General features: G+C 31.8%; 1 protein-coding gene and 1 non-coding gene across 4 annotated transcripts; both read left to right on the forward strand.

Annotated features, from left to right (window-relative positions):
- Nucleotides 1-27,289, forward strand: LOC8278631 (protein trichome birefringence-like 41). Of its 3 annotated transcripts, none has more exons than XM_015717133.3 (5): nt 1-505; nt 2,763-2,928; nt 3,639-3,814; nt 3,922-4,080; nt 26,837-27,289. In XM_015717133.3, exons 1-5 carry the CDS (start codon nt 255-257, stop codon nt 27,129-27,131), a joined length of 1,047 nt encoding a protein of 348 aa, XP_015572619.2. In that variant the 5' UTR covers nt 1-254; the 3' UTR covers nt 27,132-27,289. The 3 variants fall into 3 exon arrangements, with proteins under 3 accessions (XP_015572619.2, XP_015572620.2, XP_002515611.3); XM_015717134.3 differs by lacking the exon at nt 26,837-27,289 and adding an exon at nt 13,100-13,250 and having other exon boundaries at nt 7-505; nt 2,757-2,928; XM_002515565.4 differs by having other exon boundaries at nt 10-505; nt 2,757-2,928.
- Nucleotides 21,645-21,750, forward strand: LOC112534168. The gene has a single exon (XR_003078474.2). It is a non-coding gene; the product is annotated as a small nucleolar RNA R71 (small nucleolar RNA).
- Nucleotides 27,290-27,568: the final 279 nt, after the last annotated feature.

Raw genomic sequence — 27,568 nt, forward strand, 5'->3', positions numbered from 1 at the left:
CTTCCATACAGTTATCATCAACTAAATATTTAAATTATGCACCATGATTCATAGATGAGTATATCTTACCATCCGCTTGCATAAGACAGTGAAATACTAGCAACCACCAAAACCTTTCGCGGACCACTCTCTCTTTTTCTCTCTCTGATAAAAAAGGATGGAGAAAGAGGTTGCCAGTACCATTTTATTTTAACCATTTTCCATGCCATAGCCATAGCATCTATTTTTGTTGGGTGTGATAAGAAGATTAAGCTATGGGCTTCTGGGGTTATTACGTTTTCACTGTTATCAATACGCTTCTTATGGTTATCGCGTACAAAGGAAACGCAAGAAGTGACTGCGATTTCTTTAGTGGGAGTTGGGTCATTGATGACAGCTACCCCCTCTACAACGCCTCGGCTGCGTGTTCCTTCATTGAGAGAGAGTTCAGCTGCCAGAAGAACGGCCGTCCGGATTTTCTGTACACCAAGTACAGATGGAAACCATCAGCCTGTGATTTACAAAGGTAACTCGCTAACTCTCTCTCTCTCTCTCTCTCTCTCTAATTTCGTAATTAAGCAATTTAGCCAAGCTAAATGTTCCTAATTTTCTGGACTCTAGACATCGATAGTTTTGGCTAGCCTGGAACAGCTATGGCATCGTTGGAGTGAGGAAAAGCCACCAAAGTTCTCATAATATTCTTATTAACCCCCACCGACCACAACTTTTAAAAGAATAATGTGTAATATATATTGTTTGTTTCTGGTTCAAGAAAAAAAGTATAATTTGTTCTCTGTTACTCCTAATTTGGCATTTCATTTGTTATCCTTGAAAATTCTTTCTTATTGATTTTGATTTGGAAGAAAAATAAAAAGATCATAATCTTTTCTAATTATGTATTTGAATTTTTATACCTCATCTAAAATTAAATTTTTTAGAAAATCTCACAGAATTCATAAATTTTATTAAAATTCATTATTTTCTTGAAAAACATAAACAAAATTTATAAAATTTATAAAGAAGTTTCGGCCGTATTAAAAATCTATAGAACAGACGATTTTGTGTTTAATAAATGAAAAATTATTTAATCTAATTTTTTTTACTTTACAACTATTTTTGAAAGTTATTAATTTCATGCACACACAAAAAGAAAGAGCATGAACAAATCCTTATAGTCAATAATTCTCAGTTTTAATTTCACATAGAATCCAATGAGCAGAATTAATAACAGTAGCAAAGAGTAGGACCCATATAGGAATAAAAGAGGGTATTGCAATGATTTTGTTAACAAGAATTGAAGTGTACAAGAAAGGTTTTTGTATTGTCCGGCTATGCTGTGAGTATGCATAATGCACGCACTGCAAAGTGCTTTTTGTCACAGCACTTTCTCCATTTTTTTTTCCCATTGAGCTTTCTTTAGCTATTTACCTCAGGGGTGGTGGGGACGAATAGATTCTCTTCTACCATGTGGGAATATAAACCCTTCAAAAATGTCTGTCCTTGTCAAGATCACGGGTTCTGCGGTGGGATGTCTTTACCCCCATTTTTTCATTTAGAAAACAAATATTTCCTTTTTCTGAAAATACCATATTGGATTTTATGAACTTCTAGATTGGATCATCTTTTGGCAAAAAAACGTAAATGTTAGATATTTAATTTATTTTTATTTCAACTTTTGTCTATATTTTTTTTTATCTCTTGATATTTTGAGATTAAAAATAATTTTATAGAGTATTATATACTATATCCAGTAAGCAAGAGTTTAAACAAAAATAGATAGATTGAATAGCATTTCTAAGAAAGACTTATGTTATAAATATTTTTTTTAGATTTAATAATATCAAAATTTTAAACATTTATATTCAATTGTGAATTTAGTTTATTTTTTTAATTTTTATTTAAATGGTCTGATTTGACTAATTAATTACAATTATAGCCAAATAAAATCTCAGTCAAAATAGGGTGACGTGTTATTATCAACAATTTACACATCATTGCCATATATATTTACCCATCACAATAGAAAAGTGAATGACAAGTAAAAATCATGAATCAAGAAAAAAAATTAAGGGTCAATTCATTTTTTTCCTCATTTTTATAGTGATTTTATATTTTTTTTAAAAGGCAAATAATATTGATAAAATAGAAACAGATTAGTATCTAAAGTTACGGGAGTAGCATCTAATTTTGATTGAAACTTTAATTTAATTATAATTGCAATTAATTAGTCAAATCGGGTCATTTAAATAAAAATTTAAAAAAAGACCAAAATTCACAAAAAAAAAATAAGTATTTAGATTTTTAATATCATTAGGCATTTTTTTATTCTGTAAAGGATTTTTAATTATATTGTTTTTGTTAAACTTAATTTTTTTTATTTATTCATTCATATAAAACTAATAATTGTATCATTATTCATTTTAAGAGAGATATCAAAAAATCTTTAATATTGATAAATATAATAAGTTAAATATTTTCTAAAACGTAATAAATTTTAAAACTCAATATAAAAGTCAAATAATTTAAAGAGATAACAATTGGTATTTGTTGGCTAAGTAAAATCTAAATTTTAAAACAATTTGATAAATGTTTTAGTTCTTTTCATAATACTTAATTTTTCCTAGTATATAACTTTATTAATATATATATATATATATATATATATATATATATATATATATTTTAAATGATGGTGTTTATAAAAGTTTAAGATATATATTAAATTAAACCAAGTTTAAATTTTTTTATATATATATTTAGCAATTTTGTTGTTGTAGGTTCAGTGGTGTGAATTTCTTGGAAAGATTTAGGAACAAAAGCATCATGTTTGTTGGGGATTCTCTAAGTCGGAATCAGTGGCAATCGTTGACGTGCATGCTTCACTCTTCAATGCCCACTGCCAAATACACCATTGCAAGAGAAGGAGACGTCTCCACATTTTCATTCACGGTATGCCTCTTCACACACATAATACATATTATTAGTAGTTTAACCAAAATAGTTAATCTATATGCAAAATATATTAAAAAAATTTTGTCTATGCATAGCATATTGTCCTCATCTATACACTAAATCGATAGATAATTGACACATATTTATTAATATTAAATAATAGAATATATTTCAATCATCCAACACCAAAATATAAAATACTTATTCTTTCTTTAGTTCTAGTGTATATACCTAGATAAGAATTTCCTAAATATTTTTTATCTTTTCAAATTATTTCAGGAGTAATATGTAATTGATTACGAGAAATCTGACTTTTTGTGATTTGCTATTTGATTCTTCTAGAATTTAATTTATTATATTTTTTCACTATTTAAAAGTATTTAATATAAAAATATAAATTATTTAATAATCTCAATATAGAATCCATACCGCAGTTGGATCATAAGAAAGAAGATCTATTTTATAGTTTATCTTTTACTTTTATTAAAAATTATTGGGTGCTTAATTTTAACAAAAGTTATAGTATAAAGGTAAAATAAAATAAAATTAAAAGTAAAAATAAATTAAATTAAATTAAAAAGAAATAAAAGATTCAAAAATATATTTTACTTTTTTGCTTAACTGACAATTCTGATAAAAAAGAGAAATTATATTTGATTTAGAGAAAAGAAAGTCTAAAGAATTTTTTTTTTCTTTTAAATTGGCAGGATTATGGAATTAAAGTGATGTTGGATCGGAATGTCTACCTAGTGGACGTAGTACGTGAAAAGATTGGCAGGGTCCTGAAACTTGATTCAATAGAGGCTGGCAAGCTCTGGAAAGGCATTGACATGCTTATCTTTAACACCTGGCATTGGTGGAACCGTAGAGGACCGGCTCAACCGTACGAACAAAACCTCTTGAACAATGCCACATATAATCCTTAATAAAATAAAATCGGATATTTTTATCATTACTAAACAAGGGTATATAATTGATAATGTTTTGCAGATGGGATTATATCAAAGTAGGAAATGAGATAAGAAAGGACATGGATCGTATTCTTGCTTTCAAGGAAGCACTCACAACATGGGGTAGCTGGGTGGAGTCAAATATTGATCCTACAAAAACGCTGGTTTTCTTTCAGGGAATTTCTCCGTCTCACTATAAGTAAGGTCCTATTTATTGTTTAGCGTTCTTATTTCCACTATGGTATGAGAGTTTGAGGGAGAAATATGGTTAGGGAAATAATTGATTTGAACTTAACAGTAACTGTTTTAGGTCAAATAATAGATGGCTTGGGGTCTCTACATTAAGTACCGCAATATGCACTAATCCACATAATATCGTCTTCGTAATTATCACTTTTTAATTCTAAAATAATTATTGTCTAGAATGATGGATTAGTTATTTTGTCGACCTATATTTTTTTTCAAACTCTTCTACCAGTTTTAAGAATAATAAGATTGTAAATTATGAGAAATATATAGTTGAAAATCTTAAAAAACATATTGATCATTAAAAATTTTAAAAATTGAAAAAGAATAGATTTATAAAACCACAAGATTTAATTTTTTTAAAACAATTGATTTTACAATTAAAAGAAGAAATAGAAATATACAATTCTCAAAATCATTTAAAACAATAAATTTCTTTCTTCAAAATTTTTGCAAAACCACAAAGACAAACACTTTAAATATATTTATATATAATTAGTTTAAGCTGGAATTAAACCATAACAAAAGAGATTTAAATATATTCATTTAGAGGTCCTTAGGGATAGCAGATTCATAAACTTTCAAGACCCTCTACTTAATTAGTTATGTATGTTCTAGTTTTTGTAGTGGACTAATTTCTTTTGACTGATATCTGAATATAATAATCTCTTAAATGATAAAAATATCTTGCAATTCCTAATATTATAGGTTATAACATACAATTATAAAATGTTAGAAGGATTAATCCCAGTGGCTTTGATATATAATATTCATTATAAGGCAATGGCATCTGCTTTTGCTACAAAACATAAATTTCGGTTTAAAAAGGACAAAGAATTATTTATTTCAAGATCTTTATGACAGCTTAAAGATTGAAAGAATTACTATCTTACCCCTAGAGACCCATTTAGATATTTTGAATGCAGTACAAGTAGACGAATCAGGTATAGTCCTAATAAGTTAGACAATTGTTCGAGATGCTATAAGTATCCTGAATCATTTTATTTCTTTTCATTTTATTGGAGATCCTTCACATCTTAGAATAAAAAATGCATAATTATTATCAAAATTTTAAGATGTAAAAAATTAGACAATTTTCAATTGTATAAACTACCTTTCTAACTAGAGTCATGCTTAGAGAAAAATAAAACCAGCCTTTTCAGAAAAGAAAAATTTGTAGCAGGTCTTCTATCCTTCTAGGAGAACAAGTTAGGAATAAAATCAAAGAGACTTTTGGAACCCATGTAATATACTGTAACAACTTGACATAAGGAGAATTTGTAAGTCTTATCCAAAAACAAGGTCTTAAAATATGTCAAGATTGAAAACTTCAAGAATATTTAAATGAAAAATTAAAAAGACTTAAAAAGAACTTGAAATGTTCTATTAACAATTTGATATAAATGTTAAAACAACCAATAGCAAATGCTCTGAAAACTATAGTGGAAAAGATAAAAAAAAACTTTATAAAATATAGAAAGGTGAAATATTAGTCTAATAAAAAAATTAACTTTAGTACAACAAACCATCATAAATGAAAACAAAATAAGTAAAATCCTTTGCAAATACTACTAAATCAAAGTTGTAAGATACTATCTGTTTTAAATGCGGTAAAAAATGACATTATACGAAATATTGTAGGGTTAAAGACAAGTACAAGAGCTAAATATAAAGAAGCGAATTTAGCAAAAATAGAAGCTCTTCTTCTTCAATCTATTAGAATTTTCTGATAAAGAAATTAAAAACGATAATCAGGTTTCTAGTAGCAGACAGAGCAGTTTCAAAAAAAATTAATTTGTTAACCAAAGACCAAAAGGTATATTTCGATCAACTTTTAAAAAAATTTGGAAAGTAAATCTGAAGATAAGACAACTACCTCTAAAATATCCTAGACTAAAATTAAACATCTCAATAAAATCCTTGAGAAAAAGATAGAAAACTCAATGATGACTATTCAAAAATTACAAGAGGAATTAAAGAAACAAAAGGTGAAATAAAATAAATAAGATAAAATTATAAAGAAAATAACAAGATTATATAACTTATTCTCATAAAACAGGTTGAAACTTCTGATATTTTGGATAACGAAGAAGAAGAAAGCTAAGAAAACCAAAATATTAAAAATATTGAGTCAATTCTAGAAGATTCTTTTATCTTAAAACAAGTAACTTCTAGCAAAAATATATGATTAAAGTCACTCTTATCTTTCAAAACATTTTAAAAAGGACACAATTGACCAGAGAAGGATTAGATACTTCTATCTTAGCAATCCTTAGGGATGCTAGGTTTACAAATTTCTATGATTTCTTATTAGGCATTGTTGAATTGAGTCTTAACAAAGGGCCTATCAGTTTCAATTGTTTTCCAAATATTACAATCTCTTTAAATGATAAAAATATTTTAAAGAGTATTGTTCTTCAGATTAAAATGCATAATTATAAAATGCTTGAAGGATTTATTTCGATAGCTTTTGATTTTTAAAATCCATTACAAAGCCATGATTTCTGCTTTTGGTTCCAAACACAAGCTTCATTCACCAAAAGGAGAAACCTTATTCCTCCAAATAGACCTCTAAAGCCAACGCAACTATTCCAAAGACCATTCAATGGAAAGACATCACACTTCCAGAAGAATGGACACTCGAAGGAGCAACCCAACCTGAATCTCCAAAGCAGACAGAGCCAAACACTAACCTCAGAAACATAACCCAGTTTCCAGATGGGAAAGTAAAGCTCATATTCAACAGAAGATTAACTTCCTCTAGATTTTCTAATGATACTTCTTCCACTTCAACTATAGATACTGGGAGGGTCTCAAACATACCCTCTGTCATCTATGCCCCTTACAAAGAACCTGTTCCAACACAAAGCTTGCCAAGATTTTCAACATCAGATTTGCCAAGCTCAAACACCACATTACAAAATATTGATTACTAAAGCAATGTCCCAAGACCTGTTTATAATGAAAGCCAAAAAAAAAAGATGACTATCTTTACCCTTTCTTCACCATCACTATCAGCAATAACCCAAAATCTAGAAGTAGAGATCAATATGATTTCAAAAGATTTTCAAATCAATAAAAAGCTTTTACATGAAGATTTCTATTCAAAGAAAAACCATTCCAAAAAACTCTATTTTTTTTTAAAAAAATTTAAAAGAAAAAGTATCAAAGAAAAATACTATGAATTTTGTTTACAAAACAAAGTCCAAATCACTTTTTTGATTAGTTTCAAATTTATTACAAAGAAAATAGTATTTTATACCCTTTCAAAGATAAGGTCATTAGTTCTGTTACCATTAGAAACAAAGCCCCAGAGTGGAAGGTCAGAGAGAACCAAACCATCTAGTCTGAATATCCTCCTCTTAGAAAGATAACCATTTCTTATGGAGAAAAATAAATTGCAGCCACACCTTACAAGCTACTAGGTAAGAATTTTGAAAGGAATGTCAAAAATATTGTTCACCAGAATAATTTTTCAAATACCTATCTTAACAAGATAGGAAAGCAGCTGGTTAGGATAGAAAGCCAAATTCAAAGACCTGCTACAGTCTTGGCCTCTGTAGTCTCTAATACTGGTCATCCAAAAGAAAAGAGTCAAACAGAAAAACTTAAAATACTGTCTTCAAACCCTATGAGATTTCAAAGCCTAGTCAAGACCAATTTCAAAAGCAAACTGAGTTTGCTAGAGCAGTTAAAGAACAACTCAGTAAGTTAGCCACTTTCGAGTCTTCAAAGACTGTAGTACCAAATACTCCTCAATGCAGCAGGAATATTAGTGCTATAGAGCAAGCCCAAAGCAGTGAATCTAATAATTCATGACCAGAAAATGTTACTGAAGAAGCCCATCAAATCAATAGATTGGGATGGCAAGCTCCTAGATTGACCTGGCATACTCCTAGAACTACTGCCCCTGACCTGGGCATAGAAAACATGAATAATATCCTTACCCAGTCTAGATTCAATGCCTCTTCCATCTATGAATGGAATATAGATGGAATGTCTGAGTATAACATTCTTGGTCTCTTACAACAGATGATCATGGTGGTAAATGCCTACAAAACCCAAAGTGGTACCTCTGATAGAGCCATAGTTGAACTCCTTATAGCCAGTTTTTCAAGCCAGCTTAAAGGATGGTGGGATTACCATCTCACTCAAACCCAACAGCTATAAATCTTAGGTGTTATCCAAACTACAGTAGAAGGAACCCCTATCCTAGAAGAATTATAAAATCTAGTTGTGGATGTTGTATCAACCCTTATCCTTTCGATTTCCTTTCACTTCATAGGAGATCCATCTCACCTTAAAAATAAGAATGTTGAACTTCTCATCAACCTGACCTGTAAAAAGCTTAGTAATTTCCAAGCCTACAAATACACTTTCCTAACCATAGTTATGCTTAGGGAAGACTCTAACCAGCCATTCTGGAAAGAGAAATTCTTAGCCGGTTTACCTAAAATACTAGGTGAGAGAGTTAGGAATGTTATCAGAGAAGCCCGTAATGGCCAAATCCCTTATGATCTCTATACTTATGGTGAATTAGTTAGCCCTACTCAGAAGGAAGGACTTAAAATTTACCGTGATTTTAAGCTTCAAAGACAACTCAAATGGAAAATGAAGAAAACTAAGTAAGAAATAAGTAGTTTTTGTAACCAGTTTGAGTATAATCCCACAGAGCCATCCCCTGCCTGCAAAGAAAAATGTGAGAAAAACTCTTTAAAATCTTATAAGAAAAAATATTTTCACAAAAGCAGGAAGGTCCCAAATAAAAAAGAAAGTTTTTACAAAAATCCATCTTCTTTAAAAAAATATTCAAAATAGAAGCCCAAAAAAGATTTTAGCAAAACTACTTACTACAAGTATGGCAAGAAAGGCCATAATTCAAAGTATTGTAAATTTTCTAAAATGTTTCAAGAGCTTCAAATAGAAGAAGAAGTTTTAAACAAAATTTCTGCTCTTCCAGTTGAAACCTTTGAATCAGAGTTTTCTAATCCCTCTAATATCGAAGAAGATTTCTAAATTAATGAAATTAAAACCTCATTTGAATACTCTGAATCGGATTCTGACAAAGTTTCAAAGGCCATTAATATGCTCACTAGGCAACAAAAAACTCTTCTTGAAGCTGTCAAGCATATTAATGACCCCCAAATTCAAAAATAAGTTTTGAAAGAAATTTTAAAAATTGAAACCCTTATCTATTCATCTAGTAGGAACACCTAAGATCTTACTACGATTTTAAAAAAGGGAAAAAAGTAAAAGCATCTCCTTCCTACTGTCCAAGAACTCCAAAAAGAAATTAAAGCTATTAAAACAAAACTTAAAGAATTTAAAAAAAGCAACAAAATGATTCCGTTTTACTCTAAAGCTTAATTTTAAAAGAAAATAGTGAATCAGATTCTGATGAAGAAAATGATTTTCAAAATCTTGAGGTTTCTGAGAATGTTCCAGAAAATTTCATAAATGTTCTAAAAGAAATAACCTCAAGAAAATCTCTAATTCAGATAAAATTTATTTTCTCTTGTGATTTTCAAATAGAAACTATAGCCTTGTTTGATACTGGAGCAGACCTTAATTGTATCAATTATGAGTTAGTTCCTAGAAGGTATCATCAAGAGACAAATAAAAAACTCACTTCTGCCAATAATTCAAAGATTAAAATTGCAGGAAAAACTGAAGTTGCAATTTTAAGCAAAGACGTTGCTTTAAAAAATATTTTCATTCTTACAAAGGATTTACATCAAACGGTTATTTTGGGGACTCCTTTCATTAATTTGATTACTCCATTCAAAGTAACTATGGATGGTATCATTTTCAAAGCTAAGAATTTAAAAGTTATTTTTCTTTTTTTAGAAAAATCTAAGAAAAGAAATCTCAATCTTATAAAGGCTCACTCGATTTATAATTTTGAGATAAATGCTTCAATTAATGGAAAGCAAACCTAGCTACTCCATTCGAAGCAAGATATGGGTTTACAAAGAATTCAAAGCTAATTACAAAGTGATTTTATTTAAAAAAAGATTTCTGATTTAAAAATAAAAATTGAAAGAGAAGTTTGTTAAGATCTTCCAAATTCTTTCTGAAAAAGAAAACAATATATGGTAGATTTACCATATGAAAAAGAATTTAGTAAAAGATAAATTCTTACCAAAGTCAGGCCCATTCAAATGAACAAGGCCTTAGAAAACCATTGTAGGATAGAAATCCAAGACTTTGAGAAAAAAGGTTTAATTACCAAATCACGATCCTCCTGGTTTTGTGCAGCTTTCTATGTCAATAAAAATAGTGAAATAGAAAGTGGTACCCCTAGGTTAGTGATTAACTATAAACCTTTAAATAAAGCTCTTAAGTAGATTAGATATCTCTATTCCAAATAAAAAAGATCTTCTTCAAAAGCTTCATTCTGCTTTTGTTTTTTCAAAGTTTGATATGAAGTCAGGATTTTGGCAAATCCAAATTCATCCCAAAGACCATTATAAAACTACATTTACAATACCATTTGGCCAGTATGAATAGAATGTAATGCCATTTGGTTTAAAAAATACCCCATCTGAAAATTAAAAAATTATGAATGACATTTTTAATCCCTATTCAAAGTTCTGCATTATGCACATTGATGATGTACTGATTTTTTAAAATTCTCTTGAACAACATTTTAAACATTTAGAGATGATTTTCTATATTGTCAAGAAAAATGGCTTAGTTGTTTCAAAATTCAAAATCTCTTTATTCCAAACAAAGATCAGATGTCTTGGGCATCACATCTCTCGGGGAACTATTACCCCGATCTCTAGCCTTTACTTCAAAGTTTTCTGATAAAATTTTGGAAAAAACTCAATTACAAAGATTTCTTGGCAGTTTATATTATGTCATGGACTTTTATCCAAATTAAAACTGTTTGGCAAAGCCTCTCCATGATAGGTTAAAGAAAAATCCCCCTGCATGGTCTGATGAGCATACAAAGATTGTTGAAAGCATAAAAAAATAAGTTTCTGAAGTTCCATGTTTGCATCTTGCTAATCCATATGCATTTAAAATAGTTGAAACTGATGCATCAGATTTAAGTTATGGCGGAATTCTAAAACAAATTCAAAGCAATAAAGAATGCATTGTCCAGTTTACTTCTGCACACTTGAATGACACTCAAAAAAATTATTCAACCATCAAAAAAGAAATTCTTTCAATAGTCCTATGCATTTTAAAGTTTCAAAGTGATATTTTAAATCAAAAATTTCTTTTAAGGATTGATTGTAAATCTACAAAAGAAGTATTACAAAAAAATGTCCAAAACATAGCTTCAAAGTAAATTTTTGCCAGATGGCAAACTATTCTTTTTGTTTTTGATTTTGAAATTGAATACATACAAGGAGATTCAAATTCAATACCAGACTTTCTAACCAGAGAGTTCCTTTAAAAATAGGAGTGATAATGTCTCAAAGAAACAAAAGCAAATGATAAAGAAGAAAAGCTAAAAGAAAGTTCAAAAATAATACAAAGCCCAAAGAAGGAGATAATTCCTTCCTCTTCAAAGTTAATCAAAACCTGGACATAAATTATCGAGGAAGAAACAACTTCTTACAAAGAAGATTCTACTCACAAGCAATTTAAAATATAGAAATAGCTTCCACAACAACCTCCTGAATTTTTGGAAATAGTACAGAAATATTCAAAGAAAAAGCTTGTGGCTGACCTTCAGTCGGAAACCTCTCCAAAGTCATCCTCTTCTTCAACTAATGGTAAAGATGAACATCATATCCCTCTTTCAAAGCCTGAGATAGTAGTTTTCTCCCCAAAACTACCTCACGATTCTCAAAGTATTTCAAAACCAAATTCTTAAGAAATTGTTTTGTCTCAAATAAAACTTTTTAAAGCAAATAAATATGTAGAAAAATAAAATTTCCAAAGAATTTTAACTATTGAAGAAGGATTATGTACAGAAAGCCCCTCAAAATTAGTTTCAAAAGTTTTCCATCCATGATGGTATTCTAAACCCTGAAATAAGGCTAAACATTAGTCTTATTACCAGTCTATCTTAGAGGTGACTGCTTCTGCAAAGTTTAAACATTTCAAAAAATATAAAGACCACAAAGATTGGGGAATGGAATTTTATTCTACAAGATCTTTCCCAATGACCCTTCAAAACACCTATTTCTCAAGTTTCAATACTACCTTCAATTACTGGGATTACCAACAAGCTTGGTTCAATGCTTTTCTCTTACAAAATGAAGGACAAAGTCATTCCTAGCTTTTTTACTTCGATACTAACACTATCTAGACCTCAAAGATCCTTTACTGGTTTAAACAATGGTGGAACTATTATGGTAATATTTCAGAAATTATAATACCCGAAGTACTCCCTATTTTTAACCTCTTCAAAGCTCATTATAAACCAAACAAAATAGAAAGACAATTTCAAACATTGCTTCTATTATGTTCAAACTTCTTCCTCCCTTGGGTATGTGTGTGATATTTTTATTTTAATTAAGTAGCAGATGGATAAGTTATTCTTACCCGCAAATTTAAAGTAAAATAGTGGGACAAATTCAACCACAAAGAATAACTATTTATAAAGATGGTTCAAAATTTCCTTACAAAGAACAGTTTCTTGCCAGCACCTAAATAGCAAACAATTTTCCTAGCCCATAAGTCTTTCATACTTTCAAAATTAGCGGCGGCCCAACTAATCAGACAATTGTCAGAAACCACCTCCTCTAAAGGAAAGTCTAAAGCCTCATCATCTTCTTCAAGCCTAGCTCTACAACCATTCACTTAGATGGTGACTCCAATGAAGATGATTGTTTTGAAATATTTAAGCTCATAAAATAAAATGTTGTAAAGCTTTGTAAAGTCCTTGGGTTAAAAACCAGAAATGGCGGCCCACGGTGACATTCTGTTACGGACCAAAGCCCAAATGAAAAGTAAAATTTTTTCAAAGGAAAAAGAAAAAGACTCTCTTATCCTGCTCCATTATTTCAAAGCATGGCAGACAACTTATGCTCCATCTCAGAAAAAGAAAGAAGCCTCCTGCCCCATTATCAAAAGTATCTAAAGAACGAATTATTGAAGCCGAAGGCTCAAGACCTTTACAAATAGACGAGGTTTCAAAGAAGAAGGCAAAATGGAAAACTAGAAGAAAATATTGTATTCTTCAAGTTCTCTATAATCAATAGAAATATAGGAAGATAAGAGTGTTGAGATTAAGAGAGATCCCTTTCCTCTTGTATTTTACAATTCTACTCTTGTAAGTTATATTTTTTCCAAAGCTTTTATTTTAAAGATTGAATATTTGTTTAATAAATAAACACTTTCTTTTCTTTACTCGTTGTGCATAATTAGATAACAAGTGTATGCTTTGTGCTTGCTTCATCTGAGGATCCTGCACATCAGAAACTTACTCTTTTCTCAAATATTGTGTTATTTATCTGTTTACATCAGGATAAATAACACAATATTTGAGAAAAGAGCAAGTTTCTAATGTAAACAGGTAAATAACATAATATTTGAGAAAAGAGTAAGTTTTTGATGTAAACAGATAAATAACAAGTTTTTGATGTGCAGGATCCTCAGATGAGGCAAGCACAGAGCATACACTTGTTATCTAATTCTGCACAAAGAGTAAAGAAAAGAAAGCAAGTGTTTATTTATTAAAAAAATATACAATCTTTAAAATAAAAGTTTTGGAAAGAAATACAACTTATAAGAGTAGAGTTGTAGAATACAAGAAGAAATGGACCTCTCTTACTCCCAACACTCTTATCTTCCTATATTCCTATTGATTACAGAGAACTTGAAGAATACAATATTTTCTTCTAGTTTTCCATTCTGCCTTCTTTTATGAAACCTCCTCTATTTATATAGGTTTTGAGCCTTCAGCTTCAGTAATTTATTCTTTAGATGCTTTTGATAATGGGGCAGGAGGCTTCTTTCTTTTTTTGAGATGGATCAGAAGTTGTCTACCATGCTTTGAAATAATGGAGCAAGATAAGAGAATCTTTTTCTTTTTCCTTTGAAGATACTTTTTTTTTTCATTCGGGCTTTTGGCCTGTTACAAAATGTCATCGTGGGCTGCCATTTCTAGTTTTCAATCCAAGGGCTTTATAAAGCTTTACAACATTTTATTTTATATTCTTGAATATTTCAAAACAATCATCTTCATTAGAGTCACCATCTAAGTGAATGGCTGTAGAGCTGGTGCTTGAAGAAGATGATGAGGCTTTAGACTTTTCTAGAGAGGAGGCGGTTTCTGAAAATTGTCTGATAAGTTGTAGGAAGTCATCTTTTATTTAGGCCACCGTGAATTTTGAAAGTATGAAAGACTTCTGTGCCAGGAAGGTAGTTTGGTCTTTAGGTACTGGCAAGAAACTGTGCTTTGTAAGGAAATTTTGAACCATATTTATAGATAATTTTTTTTTGGTGGTTGAATTTGTCCCACCACTTTACTTTAAATCTGTGGGTAAGAATGAATTCTCCAACTACTACTTGATTAAAATGAAAATACCACATGCATACCCAAGGGAGGAAGAAGTTTGAATAGAATAGAAGCAAGGGTGAAAATTGTCTTTCTATTTTGTTTAGTTTATAATGAGCTTTGAAGAGGTTAAAAATGGAGAGGATTTCTAGTATTATAGTTTCTGGAACATTACCATTATAGTTCCACCATTATTTAAACCAGTAAGAGATCTTTAAGGGCTGGATAGTGCTAGTATCGAAGTAAAAGAGCCAGAAATGGCTTTGTCCTTCATTTTGTAAGAGAAAGGCATTGAACCAGGCTTGGTAATCCTAGTAATAGAATGTGGTACTGAGACTTGAGGGATAAGTGTTTTCAAGGGTCGTTGGGAGAGATCTTGAATAATGCAATTCCATTCCCTAATCTGAAGGTTGAAGGATTTTTTTGAATAGTACGAGTAGAATATGCTGGGTCTTTATTGTCTTTATATTTTTTGAGATGTTTGAATTTTGCAGAAGCAATCACCTCTAAGATAGACTGGTAATAAGACTGATGTTTAGCCTTCTTCCAGGGGTTAAAAATACCATCCTGGAGGAAAAAATTTTGAAACTAACTTTGAAGGGCTTTCGATACAGAATCTTTCTTCAACAGTTAAAATTCTTTGAAAATTTTATTTTTCTACATATTTAATTGCTTAAAAAGTTTTATTTGGGATAAAATAATTTCTTGAGAATTTGGTTTTGAAATGCTTTAAGAATCGTGAGATAGTTTTTATGAGAAAACTACTATCTCAAGCTTTGAAAGAGGGATATGGAGTATACCTTTACCTTTAGTTGAGGAAGAGGATGACTTTGGAGAGATTTCCGGCTGAAGGTTAGCCACAAGCTTTGTCTTTGAATATTTATGGACTATTTCAAAAAATTCAAGAAGTTGTTGTGCAAGCCATTCCTGTATTTGAAATTGCTTGTGAGCAGGATCTTCTTTATAAGAAATTATTTTTTCCTGGATGATTTCTGTCCGGGTTCTTATTGGCTTTGAAGAGGAGGGAATTATCTCCTTCTTTGGGCTTTGTATTGTTTTTGAACTTTCTCTTAGCTTTTCTTCTTTATACTTTACTTTTGTTTTTCGAGGCATTGTCACTCCTATATTTGAAGGAACTCTCTGGTTAGAAAGTCTGATATTAAATTTGAATCTCCTCATATGTATTCAATTTCAAAATAAAAAATAGAAAGAATAGCTTGCCGTCTGATAAAAGTTTACTTTGAACCTATGTTTGGACATTTTTTTGTAATACTTCTTTTGCAGATTTACAATCAATTCTTAAAAGAAATTTTTGATTTAAAAGATCACTTTGAAACTTTGAAATGCGTAGGACTATTGAAAGAATTTCTTATTTAATGGTTGAATAATTTTTTGAGTGTCATTCCAGTGTGCAGAAGTAAACTGGACAATGCATTCTTTATTGCTTTGAACTTGTTTTAGAATTCTACTATAAACTAAATCTGATGCATCAGTTTCAACTATTTTGAATGCATATGGATTAGCGAGATGCAAACATGGAATTCCAGATACTTGCTTTTTGATGCTTTGAACAATCTTTGTATGCTCATCAAACCATGCAGGGGGATTTTTCTTCAACCTATCATAGAGAGGCTTTTCCAAACAGTTTAAATTTGGATACAAGTCCATGACTTAATTTAAACTGCAAAGAATCTTTATAATTGAGTTTTTTCTAAAATTTTATTAGGAAACTTTGAAGTAAAGGCTAGAGATCTTTCAATTGGGGTAATAATTCTTCGAGCGATGTATTGCCTAAGAAATTTGATCTTTGTTTGGAATAAAGAGTGATGGGCTACTTATGCAACCTACACCTAAGGCAGTGAACCTATCGATGCGGTCTAGCACTAGTGAGTATCAAGTTCGTATCTCTAAAGATCGAGTAAACCTAAAGTTACTACTATTCGTTATGTTATTTAGTCTGAAATAAGGTGTGAGAAGTCTAAATTAATTAACTAATGCTTATAAATGCAAATAAAGGAACAACAGCAACTGACAATCGAAAGACAACCGTAACAAAGAAGCAAACCTAAAGGGGACCTAAGTGATGGAATTCTAAGGTTGATTTTATAAACTACCAATCTTGCTACCCGTGCCTAAATCCTGAATCGAACTCCGCTCCTCTCTCGAGCTCACTGAGTTCCTAAATCTGCACTAACCTAATGGAATCTCTTCCTATCAGATTATTACAGATTAGCATTAAGCGTGATTTAGAACTATTAAGAGTTTTAATTCCTAATCCGGCTAGTGAATTAACCTTATCTCTAAGTGTTAACTACCAGTTCTTACCATTTAATTTCCAGTTGTAAAAAGTATTTCTCAATGTCAAGAAACAACCCAAAAGACAATTAATTTAACGTCTCAAATTAATTGAATCAAATTTTATTACTAAACAGTAAGAAGATTACAAAAATGGCAGATAAAAATCCAATAATTAAACACAATCCATAAACAAAGGTGAACCCCAATGGGTTCGGCAGTCCTAGCTACTCATAATGAAAGAAACAAATACAAAAGGAAATAAATAACAGAAAAGAAAATGGAACATATAACCGCTCTTCTATCGAATCGGAGTGGGAATGTCGCAAGTGCCAATCAAACCAAATTTCAAGTATGGATCTCGGATGTCTCGGCCAATCATCTAGAAACTTCAATCTTTGCTTGAATCCTCCAAATCAATCCTTTGAACTGACGTTGGTCTCCCAAAATGTCAAGAACAGAGGTGCAGAAGTAAGGGGTCGCGCGCGTAGAGAAGTCTAGAAATAAGAAGCGGAACCCTGTCTCATTTTACGTGCTCCTACTTATAGGCAGAAGTGCCCTAGCCTGTGCCACGGCCCGTGCAACGGGCTGTGCAAATGTGCATGGCCGTGCAATTGCCCGTGCGAAGGCCTCGAATTGCGCGCTTATCAAGGAATCGACTCTGACAAACATCTAATATGCGTAAATCATTCATATAGCTTGGTTTCTGCCCGAAAATCAATCAATTTCACATTAATGAGTCCGAAATCCTGAAAAACTCATAAACATACCCAAGTGCGATCAAACAGGAATAAATATGACTTAAATACATGAATAAACGACTGATAAACAATCAATAAATATGCATAGAATCATCTTCATCAAACTACCCCACACTTAAGCGTTTGCTTGTCCTCAAGCAATCAACAACTCGCTCCTCAAATAGATACCAAATAACTCAATCAAATACTTTGCAGGAGGTTAGCTCAAAACAAGTCTCAAAACTCCGTGACGAATTTCCTTAAAATCCCTAAATCACTAAATCCTTAAGACGGAGAACAAAGTTAATAAAGATGCTACAATTAAAATGATAAACCATCCAAACTGAGATTTCGAGAAGCATGCCTTACAAGATGTCACTCAAAACACACAAGTGTATATAGGTGAAAAGAATATCGCCCAGCCCTCAATGCAAAAGTACAGAAAAAGGTGCTTACCATAAGCTTGCTTATAGATCCGATCTCCACTACTATGAAATAATCAATAAACATGATCAAAGGATCTTGAGCCAAGTTGTAATGGGGTTAAGGTAGGGTACGGAGAAATATGAAAAGTGAAAGTTGCTCGAAAATTATGCAGGTAATGCAAGAATATAGCCAAGGATCAGATGCTGTACCAAAATTGAACACTAAGTTGCTCTAATAATAAGATGATGCTCGAAAATAAATTTTAATTATTTTTAATTATTTAATTATTTAATTATTTTTTATTTTTCTATTTTTATTTTTATTTTTTATTTTTTTTAAACTCCTGCAACAATAGATAACGCAAGATGAAGTAATACAATGCTTAATCAGAGTAGTAAAATGATATTTACCATTTGGATTGAAGGGAGCATCTACCAAAAATTTAGTAACTTAGTGAATATATGCAAATTGATCCAAAATGAAATGCAGCATAAATGTACATAATTTCCAGCAATAATGGTAGAAAGAATGGTAGAATGGATAGAAATGATAAAATGAGTGTCAGAGGTGAATTACAATGAAAGAAAAAGGTTAAGGCTCAAAATGGTTTCACTAAAGGAAAAACAGGGTTAGGCTTTTGGCCAAATTGTGTAATTCCTAAGTGCCCAAATCATCTCATGGTTAAAAAAAAATTCATGTAATCTCAAAAGTCATCACAAAGGAAGTTCTAGAAGCAAAAATTCTGCACCATGCTCACTAATCAAAAACAGAAGGAGCATAAAAGCCTCACCATTTGAGTGGGATAAAATTGCATGAATTCTCAAATCAAAGTTTAAACAATCAAACAATCTAATAAGCATCAATATTAACAGTGTTCTATATCCAAGATAAAGTAAAATGAAAAAATTAAGAAAAAACACCAGTTTTACCTGGCTAGATTGAAACTAAGAGATTCGTTCATTGCCTTCTTTCAACAAGATTCAATAAAAAACTATACGGGTATCCATTCAAAAGAGAAAAAATTATCAACTACTGGATTAAAATAAAACTCAAGATAAAGACAGTAAGAATGAATGGACTCAATCAATAAGGGAAATGAAAGCAGGATAAAAACAGCAGAAACAAAATTGGTACCTGCACAAAAATAAGGTACTTACCCCACACTTGAGAAAAACACTATCCTCAGTGTGAACAAGGTAGGCACTCCAAAAAGAAATAAAATACGCACAAAGAAGCAAATTATGGGAGTCCACAAAAGAAACTGAAAAACTAAAAGGAAAACAAGACAACAGAAAGAGATAAAAACTAGAAAGTCTACTGGATACTGCCCTTGATGTGTGCTTTAACACTCCAAAATATGTTAGTCCTTAAAATTACGTACGAGCATCGAGTAGGCTAACTCCTGTAGAACTCAAGAATAAACACATCCCAAGCAACATCTAGTAAAAGGTTCAATAAAATAGAGTCTCCTCAAAATAAAACACACTAAAAACAGACTGAAGTATCTAACTAAAAATAAATAACTATATAAATAAAAAGATGTCCAAAAATTCAAAAAGCATAAATAGATTCAGGAATGCCTCCCGAAGGAGCTTCTTTTTGTTCGAGTCGTCTAGCTGGACTCTGCAGCAGCATTCCTGCATCGCGAGCAAATTGAGAAGGTGGGCTCAAAGTAAGTTGGGGCTCGAGGCATATAAGCGCAATGAGAAGGTCCGATGTGTACGGTAGATGACCAAGGAGGTGTTCTCTGTACCGATTTGGGATGTCCATTCATCCACTTCGAATTCCGGCTAAGTGACTTGTAAAAAACAAACTTCCAACTACCCTTCTTTGGTCTATCATAGCACAAAGTCTCAAATGGATACGAGTTGTTTTCTTCAGATGAATAACACATATTAACAGGGAAAGAAACATGTATAGCATCATCCATTTGTACATCCTGTGGTTGTTTATTACATGCAGGACCAATTTCATCAATACTACAAATGGCATGAACATGGTCGGTGGAAGAACTGTCAAATGGGAGTAAACTAAAAGTAACACAGTCATCCCCTATATTAAGTTCTAACTTCCCCTCAAATACGTCTATTTTAGCTCTAGCTGTGGCAAGGAAATGTCTCCCCAAAATCAATGGTACACCATGCTCATTATCCATATCCATAACCATAAAGTCCACAGGAAATATGAACTTATCTACCTTGACTAGCACATTCTCCACAATTCCCCTAGGAAGCTTAACAGAACGGTCAGCTAATTGAATGCACATCCTAGTGGATTTTGCCTCCCCAAACCTAGCTTATTAAACAAACTAGTAGGCATGACATTTATGCTAGCCCCCAAATCAGCTAATGCACCATCAACACACAAATTACCTAAAGTGCAAGGAATAGTGAAACTCCTTGGATCATGACGTTTCTCTGGCAACATGCTCTGAAACACCGCTGAGCACTCCTCGTTAAGCTGAACATAGGCTACCTCCTCCAACTTCCTTCTTTTGCTAAGTATGTCCTTTAAGAACTTGGCATACTTCGGCATCTGCTCCAATGCATCAATAAAAGGCAAGTTAATATGCAATTGTCTAAAAATATCTAAAAACTTACTGAACTGCTCTTTTGCCTCTGCTTGTTTGATTCTAGCAGGATAAGGAATCTTAGGTTGATATTCCCTGACTGGAATTGATTTCACCTTTTGTCCCTCAGGTTCCTAACCTTACTGCACATCAATAGTGGAGTCGTAAAAAATAGGCTTAGAAGGAGCTGAAACTAACTTACCTAAACGCAAAATGATGGCGTTCACGTGCTCCATTGGGTTAGACTCAGTGGTGCTAGGGAGCACTCCTTGCTGCCTCTCAGACAACATCTTAGAGATTTGACCAATCTGGGTCTCCAAGTTCTGAATCAAGGCCTGCTGGTTCCTAAGTGCACTATCAGTTTGCTGGAACCTTATCTCCTAGATGTTACAAACTTCATCATAAGCTCCTCTAAATTTGATTTCTTTTTTGGTGGAGGAGGAGCTTGTGCAGGCCTAGTTGGCTGTTGCTATGGCTGTTGATGAAGTCTCTGAAAACTAAATGGACCCTAAGCATTATTGTTCCTCCAACTGAAGTTAGGATGATTGCGCCACCCAGGGTTGTATGTATTGTTGTAAGGATCGTTCTGCTGCCTTGGGGCATTCCCCATATAGTCAACCTGCTCAACATCAGAAGACACAGTAGAAACAGATGGAAAAGTAGATGAAGATGAAGCAAACATACCTCCCGCAATACAGTTCACGCTGTAGTGCGGGCCACCACAAAACTCGCAGCCAATGTTCGCTGCATGAATCGTCATCTGGAGTTGGTTAATCTTCTTGGTCAGAAGCTCCACCTGAGCTGCCAAGGCTGCTGTAGAATCTATTTGGTTAACCATTCCTTGTCTTCTTGATCGGCTCCTAGAGGATTACCACTGATAATTGTTCATGGCCATTTCCTATATCAAATTCTGAGCCTGCTCGGGCATCTTACTGTTTAGCACCCTACCTGCTGCAACATCCACCATCTACCTCGTCGTAAGGTTCAACCCGCTATAGAAGGTTTGAACCTGCATCCATACTGGCAATCCATGATGTGGGCAGCATCTCAAAAGTCTTTAAACCTCTCCCATGCATCGTACATGCTTTCATCATCAAACTGCATAAAAGAAGATATGTCATTTCTAAGTTTAGCAGTTTTAGCGGGAGGAAAATACTTATATAAAAATCTTTTAGCCAACGCCTTCCAAGTAGTAATCATTTGCTGTGGATGGGATTGCAACCATCTCTTAGCTCTGTCCCTCAAGGAAAATGGAAACAATCTCAGTCGAATCGCGTTGTCGGTTGTTCCATTTATCTTGAATGTGTCACAAATCTCCAAAAAATTAGAGATATGTGTATTGGGATCCTCGTTGAGCAATCCTCCAAACTGCACGCTCTACTGGATCATCTGGATAACGTTGGCTTTTATTTCAAAATTGTTGGCCGCTACAGCAGGTCTGACTATACTAGTTTTCGTTCCATCCAAAGATGGTCGAGCAAACTCGTACATCGTCCTCTGATCGTCATCGGCCTGGGGGTTGAGGTTCTCCATCGCGTCTGCTCCTTGAACCTGAACTGTAACTCCGTCCTCCTCAACTACCTACAAACATCATCTCAATAATCTGAGAGAGCACTCCGGGTCAGATAAGGGTGCTATGGGATCAGGGTTAGAGCTCCTGGTCATAAACTACCTGAAACTCCCAACCAAACAACCACCAATCAACAAAAAATAATAAAATAAAAAATAAAGAATAAATAAATAATGACTAAATTAACATAAAAATAATTCACTCTAGTTCACCGTTAAATTCCTCGGTAACGGCGCCAAAAACTTGATGGGCTACTTATGCAACCTACACCTAAGGCAGTGAACCTATCGATGTGGTCTAGCACTAGTGAGTATAAAGGTCGTATCCCTGGAGATTGGGTAAACCTAAAGTTACTACTGTTCGTTATGTTATTTAGTCTGAAATAAGGTGTGAGAAGTCTAAATTAATTAACTAAGGCTTATGAATGCAAATAAAGGAACAACAGCAACTGACAATTGAAAGACAACCGTAACAAAGAAGCAAACCCAAAGGGGACCTAAGTGATGGAATTCTAAGGTTGATTTTATAAACTGCCAATCTTGCTACCCGTGCCTAAATCCTAAATCGAACTCCGCTCCTCTCTCAAGCTCACTGAGTTCCTAAATCTGTACTAACCTAATGGAATCTCTTCCTATCAGATTATTACAGATTAGCATTAAGCATGATTTAGAACTATTAAGAGTTGTTAATTCTTAATCCAGTGAGTGAATTAACCTTATCTCTAAGTGTTAACTACCAGTTCTTACCATTTAATTTCCAGTTGTAAAAAGTATTTCTCAATGTCAAGAAACAACCCAAAAGACAATTAATTTAACGTCTCAAATTAATTGAATCAAATTTTATTACTAAACAGTAAGAAGATTACAAAAATGGCAGATAAAAATCCAATAATTAAACACAATCCATAAACAAAGGTGAACCCCAATGGGTTCGGCAGTCCTAGCTACTCATAATGAAAGAAACAAATACAAAAGAAAATAAATAACAGAAAAGAAAATGGAACATATAACCGCTCTTCTATTGAATCGGAGTGGGAATGTCGCAAGTGCCAATTCTGAAACCAGCCTCAAGTATGGATCTCGGATGTCTCGGCCAATCGTCTAGAAACTTCAATCTTTGCTTGAATCCTCCAAATCAATCCTTTGAACTGACGTTGGTCTCCCAAAATGTCAAGAACAGAGGTGCGGAAGTGAGGGGTCGCGTGCGTAGAGAAGTCTAGAAATCAAAAGTGGAACCCTGTCTCATTTTACGTGCGCCTACTTACAGGCAGAAGTGCCCTAGCCCGTGCCATGGCCCGTGTTAATATGCACGGCTCGTACAATGGCCCGTGCGACGGGCAAGGGAGGCCATGCAAATGTGCATGGCCATGTAATTGCCCGTGCAAAGGCCTCGAATTGCGCGCTTATCAAGGAATTGACTCCAACAAACATCTAATATGCGTAAATCATCCATATTGCTTGGTTTCTGCCCGAAAATCAATCAATTTCCCATCAATGAGTCTGAAATCCTGAAAAACTCATAAACATACCAAAGTGCGATCAAACAAGAATAAATATGACTTAAATACACGAATAAACAACTGATAAACAATCAATAAATTTGCATAGAATCATCTTCATCAAAGAGATTTTGAATTTTGAAAAAACTAAGCCATTTTTCTTGACAACATAGAAAAACGTCTCTAAATGTTTAAGATGTTGTTCAAGAGAAATTGAAAAAAATCAGTACATCATCAATGTACACAATGCAGAACTTTGAATAGGGATTACAAATGTCATTCATAATTCTTTAAAATTTAGAAGGGGCATTTTTTAAACCAAATGGCATTACATTCCATTCATACTGGCCAAATGGAACTGTAAATGCAGTTTTGTAATGGTCTCTGGGATGAATATGGATTTACCAAAATCCTAACTTCATTATCAAACTTTGAAAAAACGAAAGCAGAATGAAGCTTTTGAAGAAGATCTTCTTTGTTTGGTATAGGATATCTAATCCACTTAAGAGCTTTGTTTAAAGGCTTATAGTTAATTACTAACCTAGGGGTACCTCTTCCTATTTCACTATTTTATTGACATAGAAAGCTGCACAAGACTAGGGGGATCATGATTTGATAATTAAACTTTTTTCTGTAAGTCTTGGATTTCTATCCTATAATGGTTTTCTAAGGCCTCGTTCATTTGAATGGGCCTCGCTTTAGTAGGGATTTGTCTTAACTCAATTTTTTTTCATATAGTAAATCTACCATATGTTGTCTTCTTTTCTAGAAAGCATTTGGAAGATCTGAACAAACTTCTTTTTCAATTTTTCTTTAAAAATTAGAAATCTTTTTTTGAATAAAATTAGTTTGTAATTGGTTTTGAATTTTTTGTAAACTCATATCTTGCTTCAAATAGAGTAGCTGGGTTTGCTTTCCTTTAATTAAGCATTTATCTCAAAATCATAAATCGAGTGAGCCTTTATAAGATTGAGATTTCTTTTCTTAGATTTTAAAAAAGAGAAAAAAAAGTTTTTAAATTTTTAGCTTTTAAAATGATACCATCTGTAGTTACTTTAAAGGGAGTAATCAAATTAATGAAAAGAGTTTCCAAAATAACCGTTCTTCAGATTAAACAGTGATTATTTCTATGATTAAAAATGCAAGTTATGAAAGTGATATTATATGAATTACTATTTATCTTAAGACTTACGACGGAGACCACACTAACTCAAATCATTTGCCTTATAATCCTAGAAATAATCACTATATAAATTTAAATCAAATATCTGTATAACCTATCCCTCCCATGCTTTAATACTAGAGAATATATATATAGGTTATACTTGTCACATACATTACGTGAGTAAATAATTATTATAAAAGCAATGAATAAAAGTATTCGATAAGTTAGTATATAATAAAATATTTATGAAACACATTTAACTATTTTATAAATATTTTCTTAATTGTTTAGTAGGAGCTCATATGTTATCATATAATTTACAAGCCTGATCAATAATTTAACCTCAAACAAATCTAAATGCACTTTAAAATTAAATACTAAAAATTGCTTTTGGACTTGATTTAATGACTATTTGCCAATTTTAAGTTTTATATGTTTATGGTATCTAATTATATATTTATTAAGATTATATAAAATATGTGAAATATTTTATTTTATGTCAGTAATTATATTTATATATTTTCTTAAGATAATTATATTTAATAAAAAATATTGAAATAAAATCAACATCTCGATAAATAAAGAACTATAGAAAAAGCTCAATGTTTTAGTTTAATACTTTTTCTTCAAATTTTGAATTTTATAATATAATACTTTTAGTAGTGATAGAATAATAATTAAATTAAAATAGTAATTTCAATTTTTCAGAAGAAGAATAGTCAGAAAAAATATAAAATAAATGAATTTTAAATTTTTATGATAAAAAATAAAAAAATAAAATGAAATATTAAATAAGTTATTAAATTTAAAATTCCTCAATTATCAATTGATTTATTAAATATCTCAATAATAATTCTTTTCTATTGATTATCCTTTTAGATTCGGATCACGTAATAAACAAGTTTGAAAATAAAGTGATCCTACAAAATATAATATTTATGTTTTTAAAAGCTTTTTGATTTGAAATAAAATTTTCTTACAATCTATAGCTAAACCAACAGATTCACAGTTAGACTGGGACTTACTTTGGATTATTCAATAAAGTATTTATAAATTTGATATTTGTTATTATTTTCAATATTGTTAAATATTGGCCAATTCTTTAAATATTGTAAATTTAGCCATGATTTAGTTAATTGAGTGTAGTTTTGGCCCAATTGGGTTGTTTGTTAAAATTAAGCAATATGAGCAGTGATATGGATGTCAATTAGGAACTCGAAAATCCAAATTAATGGGTCCTAGCGCCACCTTTCATTTTCTAAATGGCGTCCACATTGCTATACACGTTGTATAATTTTTACTAGCAATTCAATTTGGCCAAAATAGTACTCAATTGGCTAAATCATGGCTAAATTAATTTTTTTTAAGAATTCGCCAAAATATGGGTAAAATACATAAATGGTTCTATAACTATAGCTACTATATCCATTTGATACCTTAACTCAATAATCATAAAAAATAATACCCCAACTGACCAATAATAAATCAGTTTACACTTTTCAGTCATTATGAAATGATGTGGCAACCAAATTTTTTGACTAACTACCACATCAATTTTTATTTGGACACAACTAATCCTAGTTAGATGTTAAACATTCTTTCAACTCCTCTAATTTGAACTCATACCTTGCAGTTGTGTTTAGGAGATTAAGGTTCTTAGGCTTACTAGGATTAATCATGTACATATGAGTGGTAACATGGAAGCTAGAGAAAGAATCTAGTTGCCACATCAATTACTCTTGCCTGATTTATTAATACTGACTTAGAGTACCATTTTTTATGATTATTGAGTTGAGGTACCAAATAGATATAAGTGACATAGTTATGGTATCATTTATGCTTTTTACCCCTAAAATAGCAAACTTCCCCAAAGACTTGGACTTTTTGATTTAATATATATATATATATATATATATAGTAGTTTTATTTATATTCTTCAGATTGAGCATCATATATACTTATGATTTAATTGGTGATCGATCAGTGGCACGCAATGGAATGAGCCAAGAGCAAAAAGCTGTGTGAGGCAACAACAGCCAGTGTCGGGCTCAATATTTCCAGGAGGAATACCTCTAGCTGTAGATGTTCTCAAGAGCATATTGAGAAATATCACAAAGCCTGTCAAATTTCTTGACATAACACTCCTATCCCTGCTTCGTAAAGATGGACATCCTTCAATATATGGGCTGGGCAGGCCAACTAGAATGGATTGCAGCCATTGGTGTCTTACTGGCGTTCCTGATACTTGGAATGAAATTCTCTACAACATGATTCTTTGAATTTAATATTTGAAAATAAAATAATTCACAATTCATTTGTTTTGTTTTTTCTTTTAATAATGAAACGGTAACTGAAAGGAAATTAATGAGTTTTGTTAGCTCTGAATTACAATAGCTTTATCATAATGAAGTTCAAAGCTGCTCTAAGATTTACTACACCTTTAGTCTATAAGAGATAAAATGCTTATATAGTCGCATATTTGAAATAATATTCAATTTGACCCTCGAGATTTATAGTGAAGTTTAAGTTAACTTAGTTACTTAACTTTGCATTCAATTTCATTTTGGTTAGAAATTTTGATTTGTTTCCTTTCAAACATTTAACTTTATTTGTGTTTCAATTTAGTCACTTTGCAATTGAAAGATTGATACATGAGAATGATATCCAATGAGAAAAGAGTAATTAAGTGAAATAAGGCAATACATCCATTCTTAAT

This window comes from Ricinus communis, chromosome 1 (genome assembly GCF_019578655.1).
Source record: "Ricinus communis isolate WT05 ecotype wild-type chromosome 1, ASM1957865v1, whole genome shotgun sequence".
NCBI lineage: Eukaryota > Viridiplantae > Streptophyta > Magnoliopsida > Malpighiales > Euphorbiaceae > Ricinus > Ricinus communis.